The sequence below is a fragment of the Rattus norvegicus genome, chromosome 3 (assembly GCF_021556685.1).
Source record: "Rattus norvegicus strain SHRSP/BbbUtx chromosome 3, alternate assembly SHRSP_T2T, whole genome shotgun sequence".
Lineage (NCBI taxonomy): Eukaryota > Metazoa > Chordata > Mammalia > Rodentia > Muridae > Rattus > Rattus norvegicus.
The window spans coordinates 11,585,148-11,609,258 of NC_141536.1; the positions used below are offsets into that span (position 1 = coordinate 11,585,148).

Here is a 24,111-nt window from a genome sequence, read left to right on the forward strand (position 1 = left end):
CAGACTAAGGGGCCATCAGCTCTTCTCCACTCCTGCCCTCTCTGTTCTTCTGGACTTGGCAAGTCAATGGTTATGTGACTCCCTCTTTTTGCCGTCTTCATCCTCTAGTCCCTAATGCTGTGGTTGAATCTGGGGCATCATGCATGGTAAGCACATGCTGTACCATTGAGCTGCACCTCAGCCCATGTGTGTTTCTCTCCACTGCCCCCTCTTCTTCCTCTGTTAACAGGCGCTGGGAACAAGCAGGTCCGTCCCAGGCTGGCAGCCATTTTGCCCCTCAGCAGACTACTGGTCAGTGGGCAAAGGGAAAGCAGAGGGGCTGCATGCCATGGCATTGAATTGGCACTTAGCTTAGAAGCAGGCAGTTCATGACCTGGGAGGAAGAGGAGTTTAATATTCCCTTAGAAATCTAACAGTAGTGGCGGCAGCAGCGGCAGCGGCTGTATAGCACTCATTTTTCACTCTGAAGGAGCCATCCCTTCTATGACTACCTGTAAAAGAAGACATTTATAATGACTTAATCACATTCTTATTTTCATTAGCTTGGTAATCTTTTAGAGATCCCGTCTCCTAGTTTACAGAACTTGTCAGAGAACCAGTGCTGAGGCTTTAGTGTCTGGGTTCCCCTTTTATTCATTTCTCTTCTGTTGCATCGCCTCCTTTCTCTCTTCCCCATGCCTCTGCCATGAGTGTTACAGTTTTCTGTCAGCTCACATTGGGGAACCTGTCAAGGCTAACCCAGGCCTGGGGTTCACAAGGATACCCCTGCCCCTCTACCACTAGCTTTGACTGGAGACTGAGAGCAGTGAAACAGTTGTATCACAAGTGGCCTTAAATGTGCAGACATGGATCTCTGCAGTAGAAAGCCAGACTCAGATTGTGTTTTCATAGAAGAATCTTTACTATTTTTTTTTATTTGCATGTGAGCATGTGTAGTGACATTTTTGAGAACTCTGGAATTTGGGTAATTTTTTTTTTAAACACAGACATATAAGAATATGTATTTGTTTTAATCCTATGTGTGGGGATATGGGGTTGCTTTGAACTGACTACAAGAGCTGACTATGATTTGCCTTGTGCTCTAGCAGAAGCATGGTTTTGCCAGCTGCAGATAGTCTGCGACTGTGTGACATTTGGAATTCTGGGAAGTTTTCAGAGGGTCCGTAAATTTGAGGGCCCTGAGAGGTGAGGTTGGGGGTTGTTGATCATTTAGGGAGGTGTTTGCGGTTTGTTGATAGCAGTGGTCAAAGAAGAAACAAAAGGAAAGAAATTAGATTCAGAGATTTCCCTAATTCCTCTTTCCCCTCTATCTTGTTGCTCTTCTATCCAGTGTTAGGGGGTGAAACTGAGGCGATAAAGGGTGGGAAAAAGAAGAACCTATAAAGTAGTAAAGGCTGCGTGTGTGTGCGCGAGTGCCTGTGTGCACGTGCGTGTGCACGGTGCATGCATGTGGAGATCAGAGCACAGGTTGTAGGGCGGCTTCTCCTTCCACCATGCGGGTTTCAGAGATTGAACTCAGGTGGCAGGTGCTGTTACTTTCCAAACCGTCTTGTCAGCCAGAGAAGTCTTTGTAGTAGGTTAGGTGTACATTGTGCCTTACTGTCAGTAGTGTCAGGGTAAACAGGTAGTGTAAACATTGCTGCTCTGAAAGCATGAGGGACTTCTGCCTCTGAGACGATGATGGGCACACAGGCCCACCATGTTGCCCCTGAGGGGATGATGGGTCACAGACCAACCATGCTGCTCTCAGGAGGGTTCCATCTCAGCTCTGTCATTGCCCTCAGGCACGTGTGTAATCTTGGTACTGCACTGTAACTGTGGTTTTGGTCCTATTTGTACTTTAAGGCTGCATCTTAAGTGGTGGTGTGTCATTGTAGTTCAGGCTGTTCTCATAACCCATAACACAATGAATGGCCTGGACAATAATGCTTCTTACAGTGAGGTTGCAAAGTCCAAGATCAAGGTCCCTGCAGATTGGGTGCCCAGTGAGGATGGTCTCCCATGTATGCCGCTGACCACCCTCTTGATGAATTCTCATCCAAGCAATAGTCCCTTCACAGGGTGACCTCATCTAATGTCATTACTTCCAAGTACTGAAGTGGGGCCTTCAGTAGACTGACAGAACCATCAGCCTATTAGCCATGCAGCTCTTTGTGACCCTTGTGTGGCACCTGGGTGAAAGAAAGCCTGGTGTGACACTCAGTGGCCCCTGGGGGACAACAGAACATCTCGTCTCACCTCCCCTTGTCCATTTTTACTTAGAGGCTTGCTCATTTTCTTTTTGTTCCTTCCATCCTTCTGTCCTTCTGTCCTTCTGTCCTTCCTTCCTAGGTGACATGCCCCTGATGGCTCTACCTTCAATTTTAGCCGTATCCAGTGTGTTTTGTTCCTGAATGTTCAGCTATGTGAGTGATTTCTCCCTCGTTGATTGGCATTTTGAAGTGTGATTGTGTGCATACAGCTGTGGTGTAAACAGGAGCAGGTGGGGGAACGGCCTATTAATAAAGGCGTGAACTCCAGGAAGCACCAGTAGAGCAGGTCCATGCATTAGTACATCCGAAGGAAAAGGAAATCCGAATGGCAGTTAGCACATAACACAATGCCACAGTTGAGCAGGAAGCACAGCCCTGCTTCAGGGCTTGCTTTCAGAGTAATTGAAGGGCCTGAGTCCCAGCTGCCCGGTGGAGAACAAATAGACAAGTAAATTGGAGGCTTCCTTCTTATGGTTTATTGATGCTGTTTTGACCAAGTAAAAAGATTATTTACCTATAAAAGCTCAACTCAATGGTTTAAAAAAAATAATGGGCTGTTTGAAAGGAGTTCTACGAGATAAAAGGCTACTGATGCTAATGCCGTCATCTGATATTTAGATTGAAACCCAAGCAGAACAATTAGATTTATGGTATTTTTCTGTAGTTGTTTTCCTTGGAGCAGACAATGCCAGGCAGGCTTCCCTGGTCTCTGCCCAGAGTTGGGCTCAGAAGGAGCTGAGCTTCACAGTGATGCAGTGCTGTCTCATTAGCAGGAAGCTAAGCTACTGCAGTAATGAGGGCCAAAGGTCTTTGCAGCTCAAAGCTGTGATGAAGTATTCCTGGTTTTTAGTTCCAGTTGGAATTTAATGGTTTGGGGAAATAGGACTGTATGAAAATCTCAATTAGCTCAGTCTACCCATGTTACAGTCTTATGTCCCAGCTGCGCATGGTGGTAGGTGACTCAGGCATGCAGTGGACCTATAGCGTATGTGCTTAGATCGCGGCTCTGAATGCTACTGTGTTCTATCTATCTATCTATCTATCTATCTATCTATCTATCTATCTATCTATCCATCCATCCATCCATCCATCCATCCATCCGTTGGTGCATGGACTCCTTTGCTTTCTGATCAAAAGTCCCAGTGTCTTCTGTAAAAACAGTATCTGTTCTCCAGATTGGTAACAATGCCAGGCCAGGCCAGGACATAGTCGTCTCACTAAGTGGCCCATCTGCTTGAGTACTGACAGATGCACCAGCAGCCCCTGTGTATAGTGAGTGGTCCTGGACATTAGCAATATGGGGTAACCAGCAGCATACATGGTAGTCCCCGAAAGACGTTTCCTGGGTGCCTTTCCTTATCCAAATCCCAGGATAACAGTTATGTGCCTGGAGAGGGGCTAGGATGACAGGCAGAGGGGACTGAGGGGCTCCCTGCCCTTCTGTCTCTTCCTCTTATCCCTCAGGGCCTCTTGTAAATGCATCCCCCCTTCAGATTCAGGCCTCCCTTAAGGATTGGGTGACTCCTTGAAAAGGAAATAAAATCAAAGCTTGATTGATCTGGCTTTAAGTTTTCAGATTTTTGTGAAAGTCATATTCTCTTAATGTGGGCTCCAGGCCATATGGCGAGGATAGAAAGATGTTGCATACAGAGAGATGCTGTGGCCTTGGACCCCAGGGGCCCTGGCTTAATCAGTGCATTGAACTTGAGGAGGCCAAGGAGTTTCCTTCTCATTCTTGATCCATTGCAAAACATTTTCCTTCGTTTGAAGCAGGTAGAAGCCATAAGGACAGCAGGGGAGACATAGCAAGCCGAGAACTCACCTAATGGTTCACTGAGATGTTTAAACACTCACGTCTTGACCAGGAGCCTGGCGTTGACTCCTGCCTCCATCATTGTCTTTGATTGTTCTCTTTCGGTTTGTGCTACTATTTGTAATTCAGAGCATACTCAAGCCAGCTGAACTTTGACCCTGGTGGGCTAGGTTCTTTGAAGAAAGTTCTGTGAAACCTAGACTACCTAGAGGAAGAGGTTTGAGTAAGCCTTAAAGAGTGCTGCCTCTAATCGTAACGGTCTTTGATGTCACTAGCACTGCTCTGACTGCCTGTTGACACTGCCTCATAGAAGGAGGGTGGAGAAAGCCACTGGGCCCTCACTGGGGGTCTGGTCGCTCCCTCTTACAATCTCAGATCACTGTATGGAATTCTGGCCTGATTGCACATGGCCTTGTGATCTAGGGAGCAGATACAGCATGGAAGGTTAACTGAAAGGGAGATTCCACCTGCCATCACTGCCAGGGTGAGGGTTTTCAAAGGCGCAGCAGCTTTGGGGTCACACAGGTGCCTGTAAGTCACCCCTCAACTATGCTCTGTAATCCCAATAAACTCACTGACTCTCCAGATTGGACTTTGGGGTTGTAGTTTGGGGGGGGGGGGAGGATGCTCGTGTCTCCTCACGGATCACCTGTCGTATGAGTGTTGTGGGAGGCTTTACCACCCCTGTGCTGGAGTCAGACACCCCCCAGCTCCTTTAGATAGCATGGTGTGTTTTCGAGATGGCTGTGAGGTGTGCAGCCACATGCTCTCCTGGTAGCAAACAAAGCCCAGCAGCAGTTTCTTGAGAGGATGCTGATGCAGGCTCTCAGTCTCATGGACCCCTCCTGACAATATTGAAGCATCTCTCATGGGCAGTGAGTCTCAACACTATTTATAATTAGTTGCCATCAAAGTTTTCCTAGTTCTGATTGGTGAGTTGTTGAAGTTTTCCCAGGTCTAGAGTGACTAGCAGATAGCATGGACTAGACGGCTTTAGGTTGAGAGTGATAGAATGGTCCTGGGAGAAGGTGGAAGGCTGAAATTAACACATAGTGGAGTCCTAACTGGGGCACCCTCAACCCAGAGAACCGTGAGCTGCTGTGTGGGGGGCTGGCAGCTCCATGGTACATGAAAACCCCACGTGTAGCATAAGCTCTGGCACCCACAGTTGGAGGATATGAAAGGTGCCGCCAGGCTGCTTCATTCCTCTCCTCTCTCATGTTCCTTCTGTTAGTGATCCTGCACGGAACATCACATTAGAACTTTAATAAGTGGCTTTCTGGGGCGGAGCGGTTTCTGAACCACAGACATTTGGAAGGGAGTATGTTTATTAAAATATATTTTTATAGAAAACATTACCGAACTTATAACTGAAAATTTATGGCAGAGTTTTGTGGCATAATATGTTCCTAATGTGTGTGGATTTGCTCTGAACCCCCTCTGCTTCAGAACCATTGGCTAAGTGGACATTTTCCAAGAGTCTTTTTAGATCTAAACAGTGTTCCATGGAATGAAGTGTTTGGAGCTTAAATAATGTATAAATCCAGTTGGACAGGAGCTGCCTGTCAGTTTTATTAACTTTGACCTTTCCGCCCATTATAAAGGTGGTTCAGTTAATATTTAATGGTCCCTTATAGATCTTGACAGTTGGAGCCATGTTCCTGGAAACCAGGATCTTATATATGATTAACAAATGTCACTTAATCATTATGAGTCAGCTTGCAAGGGCAGGCTCTGTTCCTGAAGAAGGAGTGTTCCACCTACATGTGCTTGTGGAGCTGCACGCTGACATCCTCCAGGGCGGGGAGGCTTCTTTCGCAGGACCCTACAAAAGACAGACAGCAGTCGGCACGCAGCTCTGCTGTTTTGCTTTTTGTCTGTTCCAGCAAATGATCCAAACGGTGCCAGGTGGACAGGATCCCCTTTGCCACTCTGCATAGTTAGCAGGACTCTGCCTTGCAAAGAGTCAGCAGGCTGGGGCGGCTGAGCTTGCGTGGACAGAGAAGATGGAGAGCCAAAGGCAGAGAGGGTTCCTTGGGCCAGGATGGACCTGCCAAGCTGTCTCTCCCTTCATTCCAGAAAGGCCCTTGCTTATTGCTCTCACTGCAGATTCTAGTAGGGAAGATCGAAGCCCAAGCAGCTGACATCTTGAAACATTGTCTTTCAAACTTGTGCTGTCCCTTGCTTCCATTGATTTCCCATTTAAGGAATCTGAGGGAGAAACCAAATCTGAGCAACACTCAATGGTCTGAGTTGTCAAAGCCACGGCCTGCCCTTCTCCACCCCGAGAAGAGCCCCTGTTTCAGTGTGAAGGCAGTCTGCCTTTGTCCTGTATGGGTGGCCGTAGGCTCCCCAACAGGTAAATCAAGTGCCTGTTGGAAAGTATGGGTGCTCCAAATACAGCATTTCTGCCTCCCTGGGACACAGGGTAGCTAGCTTCTCTTTTATAGCCACTTTCAGAAACAGATCATTTTAATCGTCTTTGTTTTTTCTGTGTGCGCCCAGTGGCCTTAGGTGAGGTCATTTGTTTTTCAGGTCTTTATTGCCCTTTACATCTAGGCCCAGTCCTTTATGTGTGGTGGTCACCATTTCATTACCAAAAGCTGCAATGCAGCCGACTCAGCAAAGACAGCCCATGCCTTGGAAAAGCAATTGGGAAGAAATTGATTCAGAATGAGCTACTATTTGTATGTTTAGTTAATTCTAAATATATATTCTAAAGACTGCTTCATTTGGGAGGAGGGGAGGAAGCATATCAGTTGTTAGAAATGGTCTTGGTCCAGGTTTTCAGCTTAGCGTCTGCACATCTGAGTGCTTTATTTATGTCTGTTTGGGACTAGGATACCTGTCAAGGCTAATTTTATTGTAGAGAGATTGATGGCAGTTCTTAGGATCTAGACTACAAAAGCAGAAGAAGGTTACTGTCACATGTCACAGAGCTGTGCTGCATTTGGCAGTGTGTGAGACTGGGGGACTATGTTTTCAGCCCAGATGTTGGGATGGCAGAAGTTGGGGGTCTGTCTACAGCTTTCTGCAGTGCTGGCAGACTTTTGTCTAGAGTTTAGTCACACAGATCTATGCTTTTGTCCAAACCAACGATTCTCAACCTTCCTAATGCTGTGACCCTTTAATACAGTTCCTCATGTTGTGGTGACCCCCAGCCATAAAATCGTTTTTATTGCTACTTAATAACTATAATTTTGCTACTATTATGAATCACAATGTAAATATCTGTGTTTTATGATGGTCTTATGTGACCCCTGTGAAAGGGTCATTCTACCCCCAAAGGGGTTGTGACCCCCAGGTTGGGAACCACTGGTCTAAACCCATCAAATGGTACATTTAAAATCTATGCATTCCACTTTACATAAACTAAAAGTACAATGGGTTTCTATGCAACGTTGTCTGGGTTAGAATTAGGAAGCGCCATTTCTTCCCTCCACAGAAGTCAAAATACTACAGGGAGTAAAATGATCTGTGTTAAGTAACCTCCAAGCTCAGCAGTTTGTCCAGGAATAAAGCAAAGGGTTCTGGCCCCAAGCCCACACCATGTATGCAGCTTCCTCTCTGCTGCACAGTTCGGTGCCGTGTGAGTGGAAATGAAATTACTGTCTCTGCCATTCCCTCCTGACCCTGTGTCTGTTTGTGCAGGTCGCTCTCAGATTGAGCCCTGAGCTGGCGCATAATGCTGACACTTGTACCGTCACCAGTGGGAAAAGTGGTCTAGAGAAAGGTGTGTCTGAGCCCCTGTGACCAGCCAAGCTGAGGTCCTAGCTTACTACAGCCCAGGATCAGTCTTCAGCTTTCATTATAAGCAAGAGTTCCCAGAACTTACTCTACCTGGGGAAAACTGTCCAGCTCTTATTAGCAACACAACACACCCCAGGCTTTCAGATCACCCCTTGAAACACCTGGGTAAATTTCCACAGCCACATCTCCCCAGTTCTGCTAGTGTTCAGACGTGTGCAGTGCTCTGCAGCGCCTCTGTGAGTGTCTCTTGGTTCACTGTGCGGCTGCTGTTTCTAAATCAGTGCAGTGGTGCTGTGAGGCCCTTTACTATGTCAACCACTTTCAGTGGTGTCCAGTTCTCATTGGTGTGCTGTTACCGTGAGGAACAACTTCTTCTGTTTCTCTTCATCTAATTATCACCTTAGGAATAAATTCCTTGCAGCAGAATGTTAGCAGCAGTATTTGAAGTAACATAAAATGTGTAAGGTGACAGAATGGCTTGGGGTTGATAATGTACCGCCTGCTGTCCCGAGCTCATGCAGTGTTCTCTCTTGTCTCTGCAGCTGCAGTACCATGCAGGTCTAGCGTCTGGCCTTCTGAATCAACAGTCCTTGAAGCGCTCTGCAAATCAGATGGGTGTGTCTGCTAAGCGGAGACCTAAGGCCCAGCCCACCACTCTGGTTCTACCGCCTCAGTGAGTGAAGGGTTTGTGGAGGGCTTTCCTTGTGGGTGAACATTGCTTTGTTCTCCTTTGGAGTTGGTGGGGAGGCTTTGGTTTCCTTCCAAACAGTGTTTAATTTTTTAAAAGAACCCTATCAAGACTAGAAAGTGGGGTTGGGGATTTAGCTCAGTGGTGGCCCTGGGTTCGGGCCTCAGCTCCGGAAAAAAAAAAAAAAGTATATAAGACTAGAAGGTGTAACTTACCTAAGGTTTTCTGGATCAGCTGTGACATAGTTCCTAGTTTATGTGTCTAGCATATGACTTGCCAGCTGGGAGTTTTAGGTACCTCCTATCTTATTGTTCCCTCAGACCAGTTCTGAAGCTGGCAGAACAGCAGTAGAGCTGACCTGTGTGCATTCTGGCAAGCACAAGCCTAAAGGACATGTGTAAGCTGGCCTCGAGTTAGAGCTGGGCTGGCTGCTGCCTTTACCCAGTACCCCATGTGCTTTTGTGGTTATCCCTAGGAGGGGTAACAGGCACAGCAACCCCTCCCCCCTCCCCCGCGCGCTTTTCCTTTCCTGTACCCATCCCCCATAGACACCAGCTCCAGAGTTAGTCCTGTCAGACCCTAAGGGAGTCAGTCGGCAGGCCCTAGGTTGCCACCCAAGCTGCCTTTAACCCTATGCTGAGTATTGTTCCCATTTCTTCAAATGCTTAACTTTAGCATGGTATGGTGACATGTGCCTGTGAATCCCAGCGTGTGGGAGGCTGAAGCAGGGGGATCTCTGGTTAAGGCTACCTTGGGCTATGTAGTAAGATTCTATCTCAAAGCAAAACCAAAAAAAGTCCAAGAACAAAAAGACAGTTTTGCCAGTCCTCGAACTTCATATAAATAAAACCGTATGCTGTTGTTTGTGCTAGTTGTGTGTGTGTGTGTGTGTGTGTGTGTGTGTGTGTGTGTGTGTGTGTGTAAGTGTATGGACTGGGGGTTGAACCCAAAGTCTTTTGTCTGCAAAGAATGTGTTTTCCATTGAGCTATTTCCCTAGATCAGCATAAGAATAGGAAGCATGAATGTCTTTTTCAACTCCATTTAATAGTTGTTGCACCAGTCGGTTCAGCTACTGGCCTGCAAGCTGTGAACTGAGAGGGTCACACTTCAGAGGCTGTGTGTGGGCTTCAGCCGGTCCTCACCGTCATTCTCTTCCCTGCCCTCCCCTTTGCCCCGTCCTCTGCTCAGAGCTGCATTTTTACACGGAAGACTTGAAGGATCTAAGACATGATGCTCACCTTCACTCGGGACCTTACTGGGTTTGTCTGGTTAGCAATTACTGATTGTGCCTACTATGTGCCAGACACGGTTCCATGTCTTGCAGCTGTAATTACAAGCAAGATGGCTGCTAATACTATAGTGTCCAGTTATAATTAATGCTGGGAAAAGAAGAAACAGGAGTAGAGTGTGGGAGGAGGGGCCGGCTTAAACAGAGCGGTCAAACAAGGACCCACTAGCGGTCCTTGAGACTTGAGGAAAGAGAGGGCTGAGGAAAGTCCCTGCGGCACTGCAGCAGCCGGCACCTGTCCACAGCTGTCTCGGTGTTCTGTGGACCCTCTCACAGCCTGCACCAGCCAGACAGGACGAGCACAGGCAAGTAGCACTCTCCGCATGCTGCATGCATATACATGGGCTGTGTTCTTTGAAAAGAAGCTGAGAGGCAGAAAGCTTCTCGAGGAGTGTTACTCTGTTGCTGCATCCTGTTGACTCGGTGACTCTGCACATCTCAGCATGCAGCTCCCCAAAGTCTGACGGGCCTTGTAATCTGTCATTTTCCCTGCATGGATTGTCTACTGAGGCAAGATGTTTGGCAAGAAGTGAAAGACTTTCTAATGGTCCCATAAGACCGAAGCCAAAAAGTGTTTGTTGCTAACTCTCTCCTGACAAAAGTCAGTTCTTGGTCCATCTGTTCACCATTTGTTAATTTGCATTGGCTTGAAACCTGTTTACAGGTGACATGCTATTATGAGGACACTTAGAAGCTATTTTAAGCACTAAGGCAATCAACAGACACTGTTCTGATGCCAAAGGGAAGGAGAGAGAGAGGAGTGTTCACAACTGTCATCGTACATTTATAATAGATCACTCAAAATACTTGGTTTCAAAGTGAGAAGTTGTTACAGCAGCCCAAGAATACAACCAGGGAATGATTTCCTGTCCATGGAGCCATTTCCTGCAGAGATCGACGGGCGGCTCATCTTTCACATCTTTGAGCTCTAGGGCTCTCAGCCTCCTGGAATCTCTTCTTAGAACTGCCTCATAGGCAGGATCTATATGCAGACATCCACACAGCCCTTCACTGTGTTTGATGTTGGCTACAAATAGGACACAACATGGCTGGTGGCCCACTGGAACCATGAACAGTTGTAAAAAGTTAAGCAACAGCAGTAATAACAACAAAACGACCCACAAGTAATAGGTGTGTAATATATAGGTGTGTAATATATAGGTGTGTAATATAGATGCAAAGAAAAACAGAAGGAAGCAAATGCATCCCACTGTCCCAGGGAGACCCTTTCACACACACACACACACACGCTCATACACACTCACACACTCACTCACACACACTCACATACACATGCACATTCATACTCGCACGCACGCACGCACGCACGCACCAGAAGAGGACATCACATCCCATTACAGATGGTTGTGAACCACCATGTGGTTGCTGGGAACTGAACTCAGGACCTCTGGAAGAGCAGTCAGTGCTCTTAATGACTGAGCCATCTCTCTAGCCCAGAGGAGATCTTTTTAATAAGCAAAACTTTCCAAAAACGATGGAATTGAGATCTTCCCCACTTTTCTGTGCTAGTGTCTTACGAAGGCAGCATGGCGTGGTCTCTGAAGTACTCAGACATATGCATGTTAATAGTGTAACAGTCATGCCATATGCATGTTAATAGTGTAATAGTCATGCCATATTATACAAGAGTCCCAATCACAACACTTTTTTTTTAAAAACACATGATCACCATAGGTTCACTTCGCCTTTAAGAAAATTCCTGAGCCCCTATGAAGCATCCAAGGTTGTCATATTAGCTAACTGTCACTTACCCCCAACCCACCACTCTCAAATTTAGATAAATTGCCCCTGATGATAATGTTAGTTTTAAGAGGCATCCTCTGTCTTGTCATCCTAGGTCAGGGTTCTGAGAGTAGCTTGCCTGAACAGGTCTTACTCTGTCTCTTAGAGTGTTCTACTGAGACTTAGCTAAGGCCATAATCATCAAGGGCTCAGCTCAATTCAGGTCACCAAGGTCACGCAGTGACCCCAGCTGAGCTCTCTGGCTGGTGTCTCATTTGAACATTCTAAGAGTTCAGCAGCAAGCCAGCCACTGTTGGCTCATGATAGGAGGTAGTATTTCCCACACCACAGGCTTCTTGAGTGTCCTCAGGTATGGCACTGACTTCTCCAAATGCAGTCGACTAAAGGATGAGCCAAGAGGAGGTTGTCCTTTTCTGACTTAGCCTCAGAGTGTCTGTTGTCCACTATCCTGTTCATCAGAGATAAGTCGCTGAGTGCTAATGGCATTCAACAGGAGGGCACAAACTGTCCTTTGTGAAAGAGAAAGTGGCAAGAAAAATGTGGACAGGATTTAAAAGCACCCAGTGGAAAGATACTGCAGGGAAGGGTGGCTAAGAGCAGACAGACCCCTGTAAGGTCCGTTTACTTAGACCCACAAGTGTCCCAGTCTGCACCAAGCAGGAGCTTCAGAGAGGGCTGAGGTGCACTTCTGCTTTAAGGAGATTAGAGATGGGGATAGATGAGTCACAGGGCATCATATGAGTGTGTACCAGGTCCTGTGCTAGACAAGACCCCTGTCTGCTCAGGTGCTATTGTAAAGGGCTATCCTCCGAGCAGAGTAGCCAACACCTTCCTTGTCCTGCTGTAAGAGACTCTCAAGACCAGGCTTGTTGGCTTTGACATTCCCTCACAGAAGAAGGGGGTAGGGTCACTTACCTCCCCTGAGGTCCTGTGGGCTCTCTTCTACACCTCCTGGTCACTTGCATGTAATTCCATCCTAACTGCACTTGTCCTCATGGTATGAGGAGCTGCTAGGGTGAACTGAGTGTGGAGGTTAACTGAAGAAGGGATCCCACGATGCTGTGTTAGGGAAGTCAGCATCTGGCCTGGGATAAGACCACCTGTGTGTGGTATGGCTGCTTTAGGGACCCCTGTACTCTGAAGCCTGCTAAATTCAGTGGCTCCCCAGGTTGGACTTCTGTGGAACCAGACTTTGATTTTTCTTGGCGCTTTTAAAGGAGAGGAGAGGATGTTTGTAGACATGTTCCTGAGCGAGAGTCCTATGTCAGGTGCTAAGGAAGATCCACTTCAGACCCATGAAGTTTTACCAGGTTTCCCTCCTTCCAGCTTGACCAGACTTCTAAGTTTCCAAGGTTAGGTGGGCCTTAACCAGTGAAGAGAGCAGCCAGGACTTCCCGGGATTGCCCCCTCTTGCACCCTCTGTACTGGCCCTGCTGAGCTGTGCAGTAGCCGTGAACAGGAATGTGGGACAGTTGCAGAATGTGCTTGAACAGTAGTCGCCTGCACACTTGGTTGCTCCTGTGCTCCACAGAATGAGTGAGTGCTGAAGACTCACTGCCCCCCTCACTCCCGAAACTTCTCACCCCTTCCACCCCCATCCGAAGAAGCTTGTAAAGAGGGGAAAATGGAGTGCGTTCACAGCCATCCTGAGTGCTCCAGCTCAGTGATGCTGCTGGCAGAAGGGGTGCTGCTCCATCAAAAGAGGCTGTCTCCCTGTTGCTATGGAAACATTGCTGTACCTTTGACCCCCTCATTGGATTGAGGTTGGCTTGTGTCTTATTTGATTGGTCTGTGAGTCCTGTTCTGAGAGACCTGTATTTAGTATCCATCAGGTGTAGCTATAGCGGGCTTGGCTGTGCTTCTCTATTACCATGGGATGCTAGTTTGGATTTGTGTGGTCAGGCTGAAGGATCCAACCCAGCATGCCTCAGCCTCATTTAGGTGTGAGGGTAAACTAGTTTCTCTGAAAGGTTCTTTTTGAAAATACTACCACTATGCCATGTAGGCAGGGCTAGCAGCATCTTTTCACATTTTCTTGTCTGAAAAGATCCTGCCTGTGGAATCAGAGCACCGTTCCTTTAAGGCCTTCCTTGAGAGGAACAAGCCATTCTCTGCTGGTTGCTCGCCCTGTGCTAGTTCTCCTTTGGTCTTCCTTTTATGTTTGTCAGGGTTTCCTTTCCTTCTCTTGCTCCTCTTAGTAAACAAAGCATACTGGTTCAAAACCATCTCCTGCAGGAACCCTGTCTCCAAACCATCTTTCCCTGCTGATTCCCATCTCACCCTGCTCTGCTTGGCAGCCAGGCTCTCAGAGCTCATGCCTTGTCTCCTCTTTTCTCTGCAGCCTGTGTGGTCTCTGCTGTTTGCTCCAGTTTGTCTCTAGAACGGCAATAGTGGAGTGCAGGCTGTGGCATCTGTCTCCCATTTGCTCAATATGGAGCTTTTAGATTCACTCTCATTGTGTGTGTCAGTGCCTCGTCCCATTGGAGGCCAAATGGTGTATTTTTGACGTCCTTTGAGCCGCCAAGTGACCCTTCCTCAACGTGTATTGTGTAAGACCTTAGGAGCCATCTTCACACCACATGTGTTTGCGTAATAGCATCACTGTGGCAAACGTGTGCAGTGCAGTTGCTGGAAAGAAGTGCCATCAACTCGGGGCAGGGAGAGAATGGCGCCACACTCACCTGTACTTAAACACAGGGCCTTCTCTGTGCCGCTGATTTTGCTTTGGGACTTGAGTTTCCTGCTACCACTATGTGTGCCTGGCTCCCAAGATCACCCACTCATGGTTCCACATGGTAGCTTTGTTCTCAGAAGGCTCGCATTGCCTTTTGTTTAGTGTAGAAACACCAGGGAGCAGAGCGGTGGTGTTGTGTGTCCTTGGTGGGAGTGAGGGATGAGTGAGGACTGCTTGGGCCACTGGTGTGTCATCCACCAAAGGCAGTGCTTGTGTGGGAGGCTGTCCTGTGGCTCTCTGCCTCTTGCCACTCTAAGACCTTTATAAGATGGAGGATTTGTTTTCTTTTCCAGCTTTGTCCCCATCAGCAGCTGTGAAGTCCAAAAATTTGCAGCACTACAATAAAGTCATGTCCACAGTGACCATGAGCTTACATCCTGTGTGATGGTGGCATCGTGGATTGTTTTTCACTCCTGAGATTATTTTGTTGAGGATAGAATATGTTACATGGTGATTAATTTACATTAAATTCATTGCCTTGTTGGTGACAGGTGCCTGAATCGGAGCTGAGTTTAGTTGACCTGAGCACAGCCAATAGCATAGCCTCTGACCGTCCCTCTGTCGAGGCTTTGCACAGCTTACAGCAGCCTCAGCCTGCACTGGGGCTGTGGCAGAGCAAGCGTTTGGCCTGTGCTGCTGTCCCACAGAGGAGGGAAGCATGCAGATAAAAGTTTGGGGGAAAGTCGTCAAAACTTAGGTAGAAATTCACTAAGCCCTTCTTTCCCCCATTGGCAAGCATTAAGTAACAATATTCATTAAATACCACAGAGAGGCTGCGTAATAAAGAAATAATCCTAGGCCTAGGTGGCTGCAGTTTTCCAGGAGAGCTGAAATTGAGAATATAATTAAAGATTAAAACATTGTTTGCATTCTAGAACATGGAGAGATCTTTTCTCTCCATTGCGGGACCATATTAATAAGGAGGAGATCAGTTTCCAATAACTGTTGCTGCTGGGGCTCAGTTATTAACACCGTTATGTCTGAGCTTCTGACTCAGGACTTCTGCCCTTCTCCTCCAAGACTGGCTAGCAGTCCCAAGCCTTCCTCAGAAACAGCTTACATGGGCTGGGGAGACGCCCAGAGGGCAAAGGGCCGCTGCACAAGCGTGAGGAATCGAGTTAGGCTCCAGTACCCATGAAGAAGAGCCTAGTGCATGTCCATCTGTTTGATCTCCTGAGTGTGAAGGGTGGGTTGAGAGAGCCAGGGTTGCCTTTACAGGAACCTCAGACCCTGCAGCCTCCTGCTACCCTCTCTTGTAGACACAGTAATTTTCAGTTTATTCCTTTTACCCAGTTCACATGCAAAGGCAAAGATATTGATAGGAACACTGCCAGAGCCAGCTATGTTTATAACTGTGGCTGACCGGCCATCTCAACCCAGGAACAGAAAGGAAGCCCGGCAGAGCTGCATCTGGTCTCCAGAGCTTTTGAGGCAGGTCTAGACACTCAGCCTCCCAGGGGCTAGGGCGAGCACAGGGCCTTTCTCCACCCAGCCTCACTTACTGGGCTGTGACAACCCAAACATTATGTCACTCCATCTTTGCCGCTGCTTGCACCCGCTAATTTCCCAGGGCTATTGAAACAGACTTGGAGAGCATTTGAGGCCAAAGGTGTGGAATTGCCCGCCTTGTGGCTCTCTCTCCTTATTGCTCTTTAGAGTCTCCCTTGAGGAGAGACAAGCCCATAAACCTTGTTAGGCTCACGCCCTTGTGTTAGTGGTAGGTAGAAGAGGACAGAGACTGAGTCTCTGGGATGGAGGGAAGATGTAGTGTGATGCGGTTCCTGTGCAGAAAAGAGTGCTCTCTCACTCCTCATCCAGTAAGGGTTTTTAAAGCCCAGGCTTCTCCATGGTACCCAACACCTTTCTCTGTGTCTCTGTGTCTCTGTGTCTCTCACTGTCTGTGTGTGTGTGTGTGTGTGTGTGTGTGTGTGTGTGTGTGTGTGTGTGCATTTGTGTGTGCACGCATGCGCGCGGGCGCGCGGGCACGTGTTTGTGGAGAGCAGAGTTCAACCTCTGGTGTCCACCTAATGTCCACCTTGGTTTTGGAGGCAGGGTCGTTTCCTGGTACTGAGGTGCTCTTTATTCTCTTAGGGTGTCTGGCTGTTAGCTCTTGGCATCATCCGCCTGTGTCTCTCTCCCTAGTGATGTGATTATAAATATGAAGCATGCCCAGCTTTTTATATAGGTGCTGGGGATCGAACTCAGATCCTCATGCCTGTGTGGCACCTACTTCAACAACTGAGTCACCTCCTACCTTCCCAACAATGCTTACAAGACATTTTAGGTGTGATTGCAGTACCCAGGACTCATGGTGAAGTGTGCCTGTAAGTACTGAGTGTTTAAGTGGCCAGGAACCAAGGACTATTTAGACAGAAGAAGGTTGTAGGGGAAGGGTGCAGGGATTGAACTTGGAACCTTTCACAGAGGAGTGGGCCCCAAAGCCAGCCTTAACACTGTTGAAGAGCAGGCCCCTGGGGCTGGCAAGCAGGGCCCAGTATGTGGCAAGTGGTATATTAGGAAGATGAATCAAGTGGCAGGTTGCAGATGAATAAGCTAGTCCTTTGTAGCTGTTTAAAAGATAATTGGTTCGTGTTACTTATCTTTTATCCCCTCTCTTTGGGCAGGAGAAAAGTCTCTGGGAGAAATAAACGAGGAATCCCTCATAAATATTAATGCAAAAATCTGTCCATGGAGAATAAATATAGGGACATTTTGTTTTAAATGCTCTATATCGTTGCAATTCATTAGCATATATGTTGTAAAAGCTGCTTCTCTTCGCTTGAGAGAACTGTGTTCCATTCAGCTAATAGCCACAGACCAAAATCTGTAGCTTGTCGGGACTGTAGTACTGGAGACATATGGCAGAACTTTGCTCCTTGTTTCAGCCAGAGGGGTTCTGGTTCCTCGAGCTCAGAGGACTGCCTGTCGAGAGACCCCTGATGTTCCCAACCCCCACCCCATCTGGCCTCTGTTGGGACCTTTGATCTGCTCTCCATGCACTCCTGTGTCCTTTTCCACTCAGAGCAGGTGAGGTGTGGATGGCCAGACCAGGAACATCATGGCAGAAAGGGCTTGTAAACAGAGGGAGAGAGGAAGCATTCCTTTCAAGGCATGTGCAGCTTGAGGTGCTCACAAACCTCAGACAGAGTGATGGATGGGCCACATTTACCTTAAATACTCCAGCATCCTGTTGCCAAGCATGTGGTCAGCATACCACTGCTATTGGAGTGGGGTCATGAGACCGTCTTGTGTATGTGCTGCTTGTCTGTCAGGCTCTCTGTACTCTTGCCTGTGTTCATGTGTACACTCATGCCCTTATCTGCAGAATGTTCACAGATAATGGAAACTGAGTACTGAATCTCAGGAGTCCAAGTGCATTTTTCCATATGAGCCCATGTGTGATGAAGCCTAATCCACGTTGCCCACAGTGGGAGAGCAGCGTGTTCTCTTCCCAGTTTCACAGACGGAAGGCTCTTGTTGCCACAGATCTTAGGAACCTCAGCATGTTTTTACTTTTTTAAATCAAGTTGGAAACTGCTATTTTACTTACAGGAGCCCTTTCCAGCTTCTCTTTGGCAAGTTCAGGCTGTCAGCGTAGGTTGAGTAAGGGTTCTTGGAATGTAAATTCTGGGATGCCACATTGTTTATCTGAAGATGTTTCAGACTGTGGTTGACTGCTGGAACCTACAGCAGCAGACAGCAAAGCCGTGGATGATGGGGGATAGTGTGTCTGAAACCTTTACGATACCATTGTGACTCTAGGGGAGTGCGTAAGACAAGTGACAGGCGGCAAGGGAGACCACCGAGCTATGGTGACAACTCTGTCACATGCTGCCCCATTGACCTCACAGAAACCTGAAGCCATTAGTGCCCAGCTCTGGTCAGCATGGGCACCTACAGCCCTCAGGGACAAGCTTTGGCCCCAGCCCTGCCATGTCTTGTATTTGTCTCAGACTACATGTAACACAGACAGAACTAAGAACCTCTGTCTTCTGTAGACACTGAATCACAGAGCAGTCGCACAGACTAGGGAACAGTAATAAAGAACCTAGCCGTTAAACCGTGAGTGGGACGTGGCAGCCTGCAGAATCAGTTTAAAATGATATTTCATTGCGCCCTCTAATTGCATTTCTCCTTTACAAGGTGATTTTATCCAGGAAGACAGCTGTCTGCTGTGGCTATTGCATCACTGGCCATTACAGGGCAAAGGAAGAAAAGAATGGGTGGTTCCTAGAGGCTTATCAGATAGGCTCTGGTCCTTTTAAAGCATTGCATCAAGTCAGAATCACAGTAAAGAAAGCTATGGCTTCATTATGTGTTGAATTTTGCTTAGTACAAGTCTTCCAACAGCAGACATGATAAAGTAATTGAGAGTAAAGGGTATTTGTTTCTTTTGCATAACAAAAAGCTGAGCCTAGGATTTTCAGCTTTTCACACCGTGGGGTTCCCAAGTAAAGCTGGGTGTAAGTGAGTCTTTGAAATCCTGTTCTGCCTGGGCTGGAAAGCAGTTCCTGTAACCTCCTGGGGTGCTGCTTTCTCTCTCTCTCTCTCTCTCTCTCTCTCTCTCTCTCTCTCTCTCTCTCTCTGTCTGTCTGCTACACTGGCCATTAGTAAGCTATAGGTAAAAGGAAGTCACTAGGGTCTCCGTGTAGCCTAAAGGCCATGGAGAAGCAGACAGCCAGGTTTTCTGTTCACTTCTGAAGAGTCCAGAGACTCACAGGCACAGTGACTGCTTGAGATCAGGCCTAAGGAGGCAGTGGCTGTGTCTCAGCTGGAGTCACTTAGGGCAGAATGGACTCTGGTCTTGTGATACCAGCTCACCCAGCACTCACTGCCAGTAGATGTACACACGGGAGTTCTCAGCAGTAAAACACACTGTTTGCTGCCCCTGTCATATTGACTTGTAGCTTGCTGGGACATAAATCTCTTGAATTGGGTCTAGTGTGGAAAGAATTGGATATTTTCCTTCTGTCTGGAGGCGTGGTGAAGGTAGTGGAATGTGTTGTTGAGGGTAGAAGCAGGGGTGTGGGCACTCCTGGGCACTCAGACAGCCGGGCCAGTGCAGAACAGGCTCCCAAGTAAAGGGGAGAGATAGCCACAGCTGCCCATTGGAACCATACGGGATGCTTGGGAGAGAGACCCAGCACCCAGGAGGGTTCCTGCAGGTACCTGATATTCAGAGAACTACTTCATCTACTGAGATGGGGGTAGGGGGTATGCATCTGGAGAACCTGTGAGTGCCTGAAGTATGCAGGTGAGAGGAGCACTGGGAGGAAAGCTTGCGAGGCTCACTGAGGCAGTCATGGGCCTGCTGGGTTCAGCTCAGGAGTGCATTGTTAGCGCTGACCAACCACCTCCTTCATTCGCTTTAGCCCATGACTACAGGAAGACAGGCTCCACTTTCATTCTTCACCGTGCCATTGTATATAATATTTATGTAGTTAGTCTGCATAACTAGACATGCTGCACTGCCCTGTGGGTATTGAGATTTAGTATATTTATAAAATCACAAGCATACAATTTAGATTTTTAACACTAAATGTGTATATGCGTGTGTTTGTATACATGTGACAGTTTAGTTTATTGTAGATACAATGTATATTTTTCTCTATAGCTCTTATTTAATAGCTGTATTTTGTGGTAAATCATATGTATTTAAATTGTGAAATACTATAATAATCTTTGCAATAATCAAAATGAAAATTTTTTCCCAGCTCAATTATTGCCACATACCCCCTTATCATTCTTCCTGTAAATTAGTTTGTATTTCCTAGAACTTTATGTTGATGAAGCTATATAACATATGCCCTCTTTTTTAAAAATCTGTCTTTGTCACTTGGCATGACCTTTGAGATTGAGCCTAGTGTCGCCTGTACAGATCATTTCTGTTTGCTACTGTACAATACTGATTACCCCACAGTTCGTCCCTTTGTCTGGATGACAGTTGGGATGCTTGGATGCTGCGAACAAAGCCATTCTGACCTTTCACATGGACATACGCTTCTGTTTTCCTGTATAAGGATTTGGATTACAGTATATTGGTCACATTGTAGATATGTTTAACTTTTTAAGAAGTCGATAAACTATTTTCCAAAGAAGTTGTATCACTTCATATCCCTAGCAGCAAGGTTTGAGGGTCCAGGTTCTCCACCCCTCACCCGTACTCTTCATGGCTGATAGCAACAGATGTGTGAGTAGGGTGCAATGGAGTCTCCTTAAAGCTCTAGCAGGCATTTCCCTATAACCACTGATGCTGACTAAACACCAAGGTATCTTCTTTGGTGAAGTGTAGGCAAGGCCAGGCCTTTTGTTAGGTCGGTCAAAAGGCAGGTCAGCATTTCCTTTGTTGGCTTCAAAGAGGCACTGTTATTGCAGATCTATGGTTGATTGTTTGCTGAGTACCTACTGTGTGCTCATCATCCCCTCAACTGCCATGGCGGTTCCAGAGGAAAGAGATGGAAACCAAAATGTGCAGGGGTCTAAACACAGAGCTTTGCCTGTGTGTTTTCTGTTCCTTAGCTTTGAGCTCTTGCTGTCTTCCTTCCTGGGTAGCTGTGATAGCTGTGGTCTGGAGTGGCTGTTGGTGGTGATGACAGGCAGCTAGCAAGTTTGCTTTGATTTTTTTTTTTCTATAAGAATACCTACTAATTTTTGAGCCACTGATGTCTAAATTCATGCTATTGCAATTCTTTTTGTTTAATTTTGTTTGTTAATTGAAACCCGTCTTGCTGTGTAGTCCCTGCTGGTCTAGATCACTATATAGATCAAGCTGGCCTCAGATTTGTGGTGAATCTCCCACTTTGCCTCCCGAGAGCTAGGATCCCGAGGGCCACTGTGCCTGGCTTAAATTGACATTATTCTCACGTATTTGCACTAAGTTCCACTTTGTGGTCACTTTCATGATTCAGAGAAGAAAACCTGTTGCCTGCCATGCAGGATGCTGGGTGCTGAATAAGAAGTAGGGGGCCAGTAAACTTCCTTGCAGAGTAAGGCTTGCTAAGCAGATACTCCCCTGCTTACCTTTCTGTCACCTTTCACCTAGTGACCTCATAGCCCAGTGACCTCATCCTTAACCTTCTGTAACAAGACTTAGCCTCAGATCAGATTGAAAACAGCTTAATCTTGAACTACGGAGGATACACACATGGGACAGGGCAGCCCTAGTTTTTCTTTTGTCCATTCTGCAGAGAAACTCCTAAAGTGCCATGCATGTCCTCAGGTCTCTTTCCCAATATGTTCTGGAGCTCAGGCACACCATTGAAGGGCTGTGACTCTTGGCTTTAGGGACTTTCTTCATGACAGCTTTTCCAGCTCCCTGTGTGGTGGTTAAATCTGAGGATTTCTTGCCTTCAGAGGGAATTGCAGGGCATCATGGTTTCTGAAGACAAAGCCCTGTAATTCTCTCATAGGCTCACCATAACATTTACTTTGTTCTTACCAACACTGTGAACATGATTCCCAAACATGGCTCTTCTAGAGAGCCCTTCTCCCCACACAACAAAAAGAAGATGATTTGAAGTGGGGGGCGGGGGAAGACTTGGACATGTTGGAAAATTATAGCAGTGAAATTATGTAATCCATTAAGTTGAAGCTACCAACTGCATTTTCTCCCTCCTCTAAACCTCTTCTGTCGGTTGAAATGGACCTTACCCCCACAGGCTGTGCACAGATCTGACTTCCCACATTACATGTGGGCTAGAATGGGTTTTCTCAAAAATATGGTTTTTGGCAGATTTTTATTTTTAACAAAGGAACACTTAGAATTTAGAGGTCCCTTATGACCAATTAATTCAATACAGTTTGTTCAGCAGACATGTAGACACTATGCAGAACTGTCCTCACCCCAGAGGAACTTCTGTATTGTTGAGGAAGCATATTTGGGGCACCATGAAACTCAGACCGGAAGAGCCAGGAGGCATCGCTTCCCCGTCCTCCTGGGTTAGAGAACCCGTCTGACTTCCTGGGGTTTAGAAGGACAGCCCTGCTTGCACCCTGCTAAGATGGATTAGGAGAGGCGGACAAATCCGGACGTAGAACCCAGTTACGTCTGTCTTTCCCCACGATCTTGCGCGGTCTCTGAACCCTTCCTCTGCTTTGCTGTGCTGTTCCTAGAGGTCATCTGCCCACTTGCTGGAGGCCTGTCTGTGAACCCAGTGTCAAGCCGGTCTTGTCTGCAGGTGGCAGGGCATGGCCCCTCTCTGCAGAGCTTCATGCTTCAGTGTGCCTGGTGGCCCTGGAGCTTTGCCCGCTGCCACGCTGCTTTTTGACAGAGGCAGTACTTTATCAGCCAGGATGGACAGATACTTCTGTGCTACAAATGAGTCTAGATTTATAGCTTTACAGTCCAAGGAGTGAGATGACAGCTCACTGGCCAAAGCCAGTCAGCCACAGAGGGGAAAATGAGTCATTCTGAAGATGCAGTCACTCTCTTCAGCTGTAGGTGTGCTGACACTGGCACTCACACTCTGTCCACAGTCGCTGATGCAGAACTGGGTGTGAGAATTCTGGCAGCCTCACATGTTAGGTGTACAAGGCATGGGTGCTGAGGTATGGTGTATTTATTGGGGGGTCTAAGCCATGAGACAACAGTTCGCCTGCATCCAACAGGGCCCTGATCTCCCGGGAGATGTCTGGAGCCATTGCCTGGTGCTCAGAGGAGGTGCCCTTCTGTATCCTACTTCACTCAGTCAGAAGCTGCAGGGGCTCCAAGAAGGCTCCACTGCAGTGAGGCTTCTGCATGCAGCTGGGGCAGGTGCTGAAGGAGCTGACAGCTGGCAGATGATTGCCCCCAAGCTGGCCACAGGGGCTTCCTAGAGAGGATTCTAGGCTGAATGTCACCAACCCTGCTCTGTATCAGTCTCAATTCTGGTACCACAGAGTGGTGTGTCAGAAAGCTAGTCATTGATTTCCCACCCCCAGAAGCATACTCACGCAGTCTCCCAGCTCCAGTGGTGAATGCTGTTGCTGTCACTGACGCTCAGCTGCTGAGCTATCATTCTGGAGTCTACTCACCGTTAGCTGCAGAAGTGGCCCAGGGAGGCACACAGCTTCATTCTTGACACACCTGAGCCCCCATCACCAGGCCCCTCTAAGACCAGGCGCCTAGAGTCACAATGGGTAAGTATACTAGGACACCATGAGGGTCGACACCTGGATTTCACCTCATTCCACTGCCTCCTTCTCAGAGCCAGTGTTGAGGCAAGATATTGACACCCCTGTACTCCTACAGATCCTAAGACCAGGATTGCAGAGCACCCATGAAACAGCTATACCACGACAGTGGAACTGCATTTCCCCTGGTCAAAATATATGGTCCCAGGAAAGGGATGCTCCAAGTCACTTCTGAGTGTAGAGACATTTCTCTTGGTTCCCCTTGACTCCCAGACTGTGTATTCTTTCCCCCAGAGGCACAGCATCCTACTGATCCTCTCTGATCCCTATCCTGTATCTTGGGGGATGGTACCTCATCTTTACATAGTGATGTCCTGGCATCACAGACATCAGTCTTGTGACTGCTAGAAGATGTCAGCTCATCAGCTTCACCAAGCAGATGTTGATTGGCCTCCTTGAGGAGTAACCTGTCTTGGCCACTCAGTATCAGTCTCTCTTGCCGGCAGTGCGGATTGGCATCAGTAGCCAGATCACTTCAAGAAGGATGTGTTCATGTTCAGCCCATTTCTGCCACCTTGAATGGATACATTGGGCAAACAGTGGGCTGGGAGTCTGTCTACTAGCTGCCAGTGCCTTTTCCTTGTGGGTTGATGGTAATATGTGGGTTCTTCCACCCTTCCCATTCCCTATGTGCCCATGCACATGTCTAC

General features: G+C 47.5%; 1 protein-coding gene across 2 annotated transcripts in view; it reads left to right on the top strand.

Moving 5' to 3' along the window:
- Med27 (mediator complex subunit 27) overlaps window positions 1–24,111 on the top strand; it is a 173,476-nt gene that overhangs the window by 52,951 nt on the left and 96,414 nt on the right. For both annotated transcript variants that reach the window (XR_015682809.1, NM_001106565.1), the window contains exon 3: window positions 8,358–8,488. Coding sequence is in view for 1 of the 2 variants with exons in the window: in NM_001106565.1 (NP_001100035.1) it covers window positions 8,358–8,488 (131 nt within the window). In the remaining variant the exon portion in view is untranslated. The remainder of the gene's footprint in view (window positions 1–8,357; window positions 8,489–24,111) is intronic.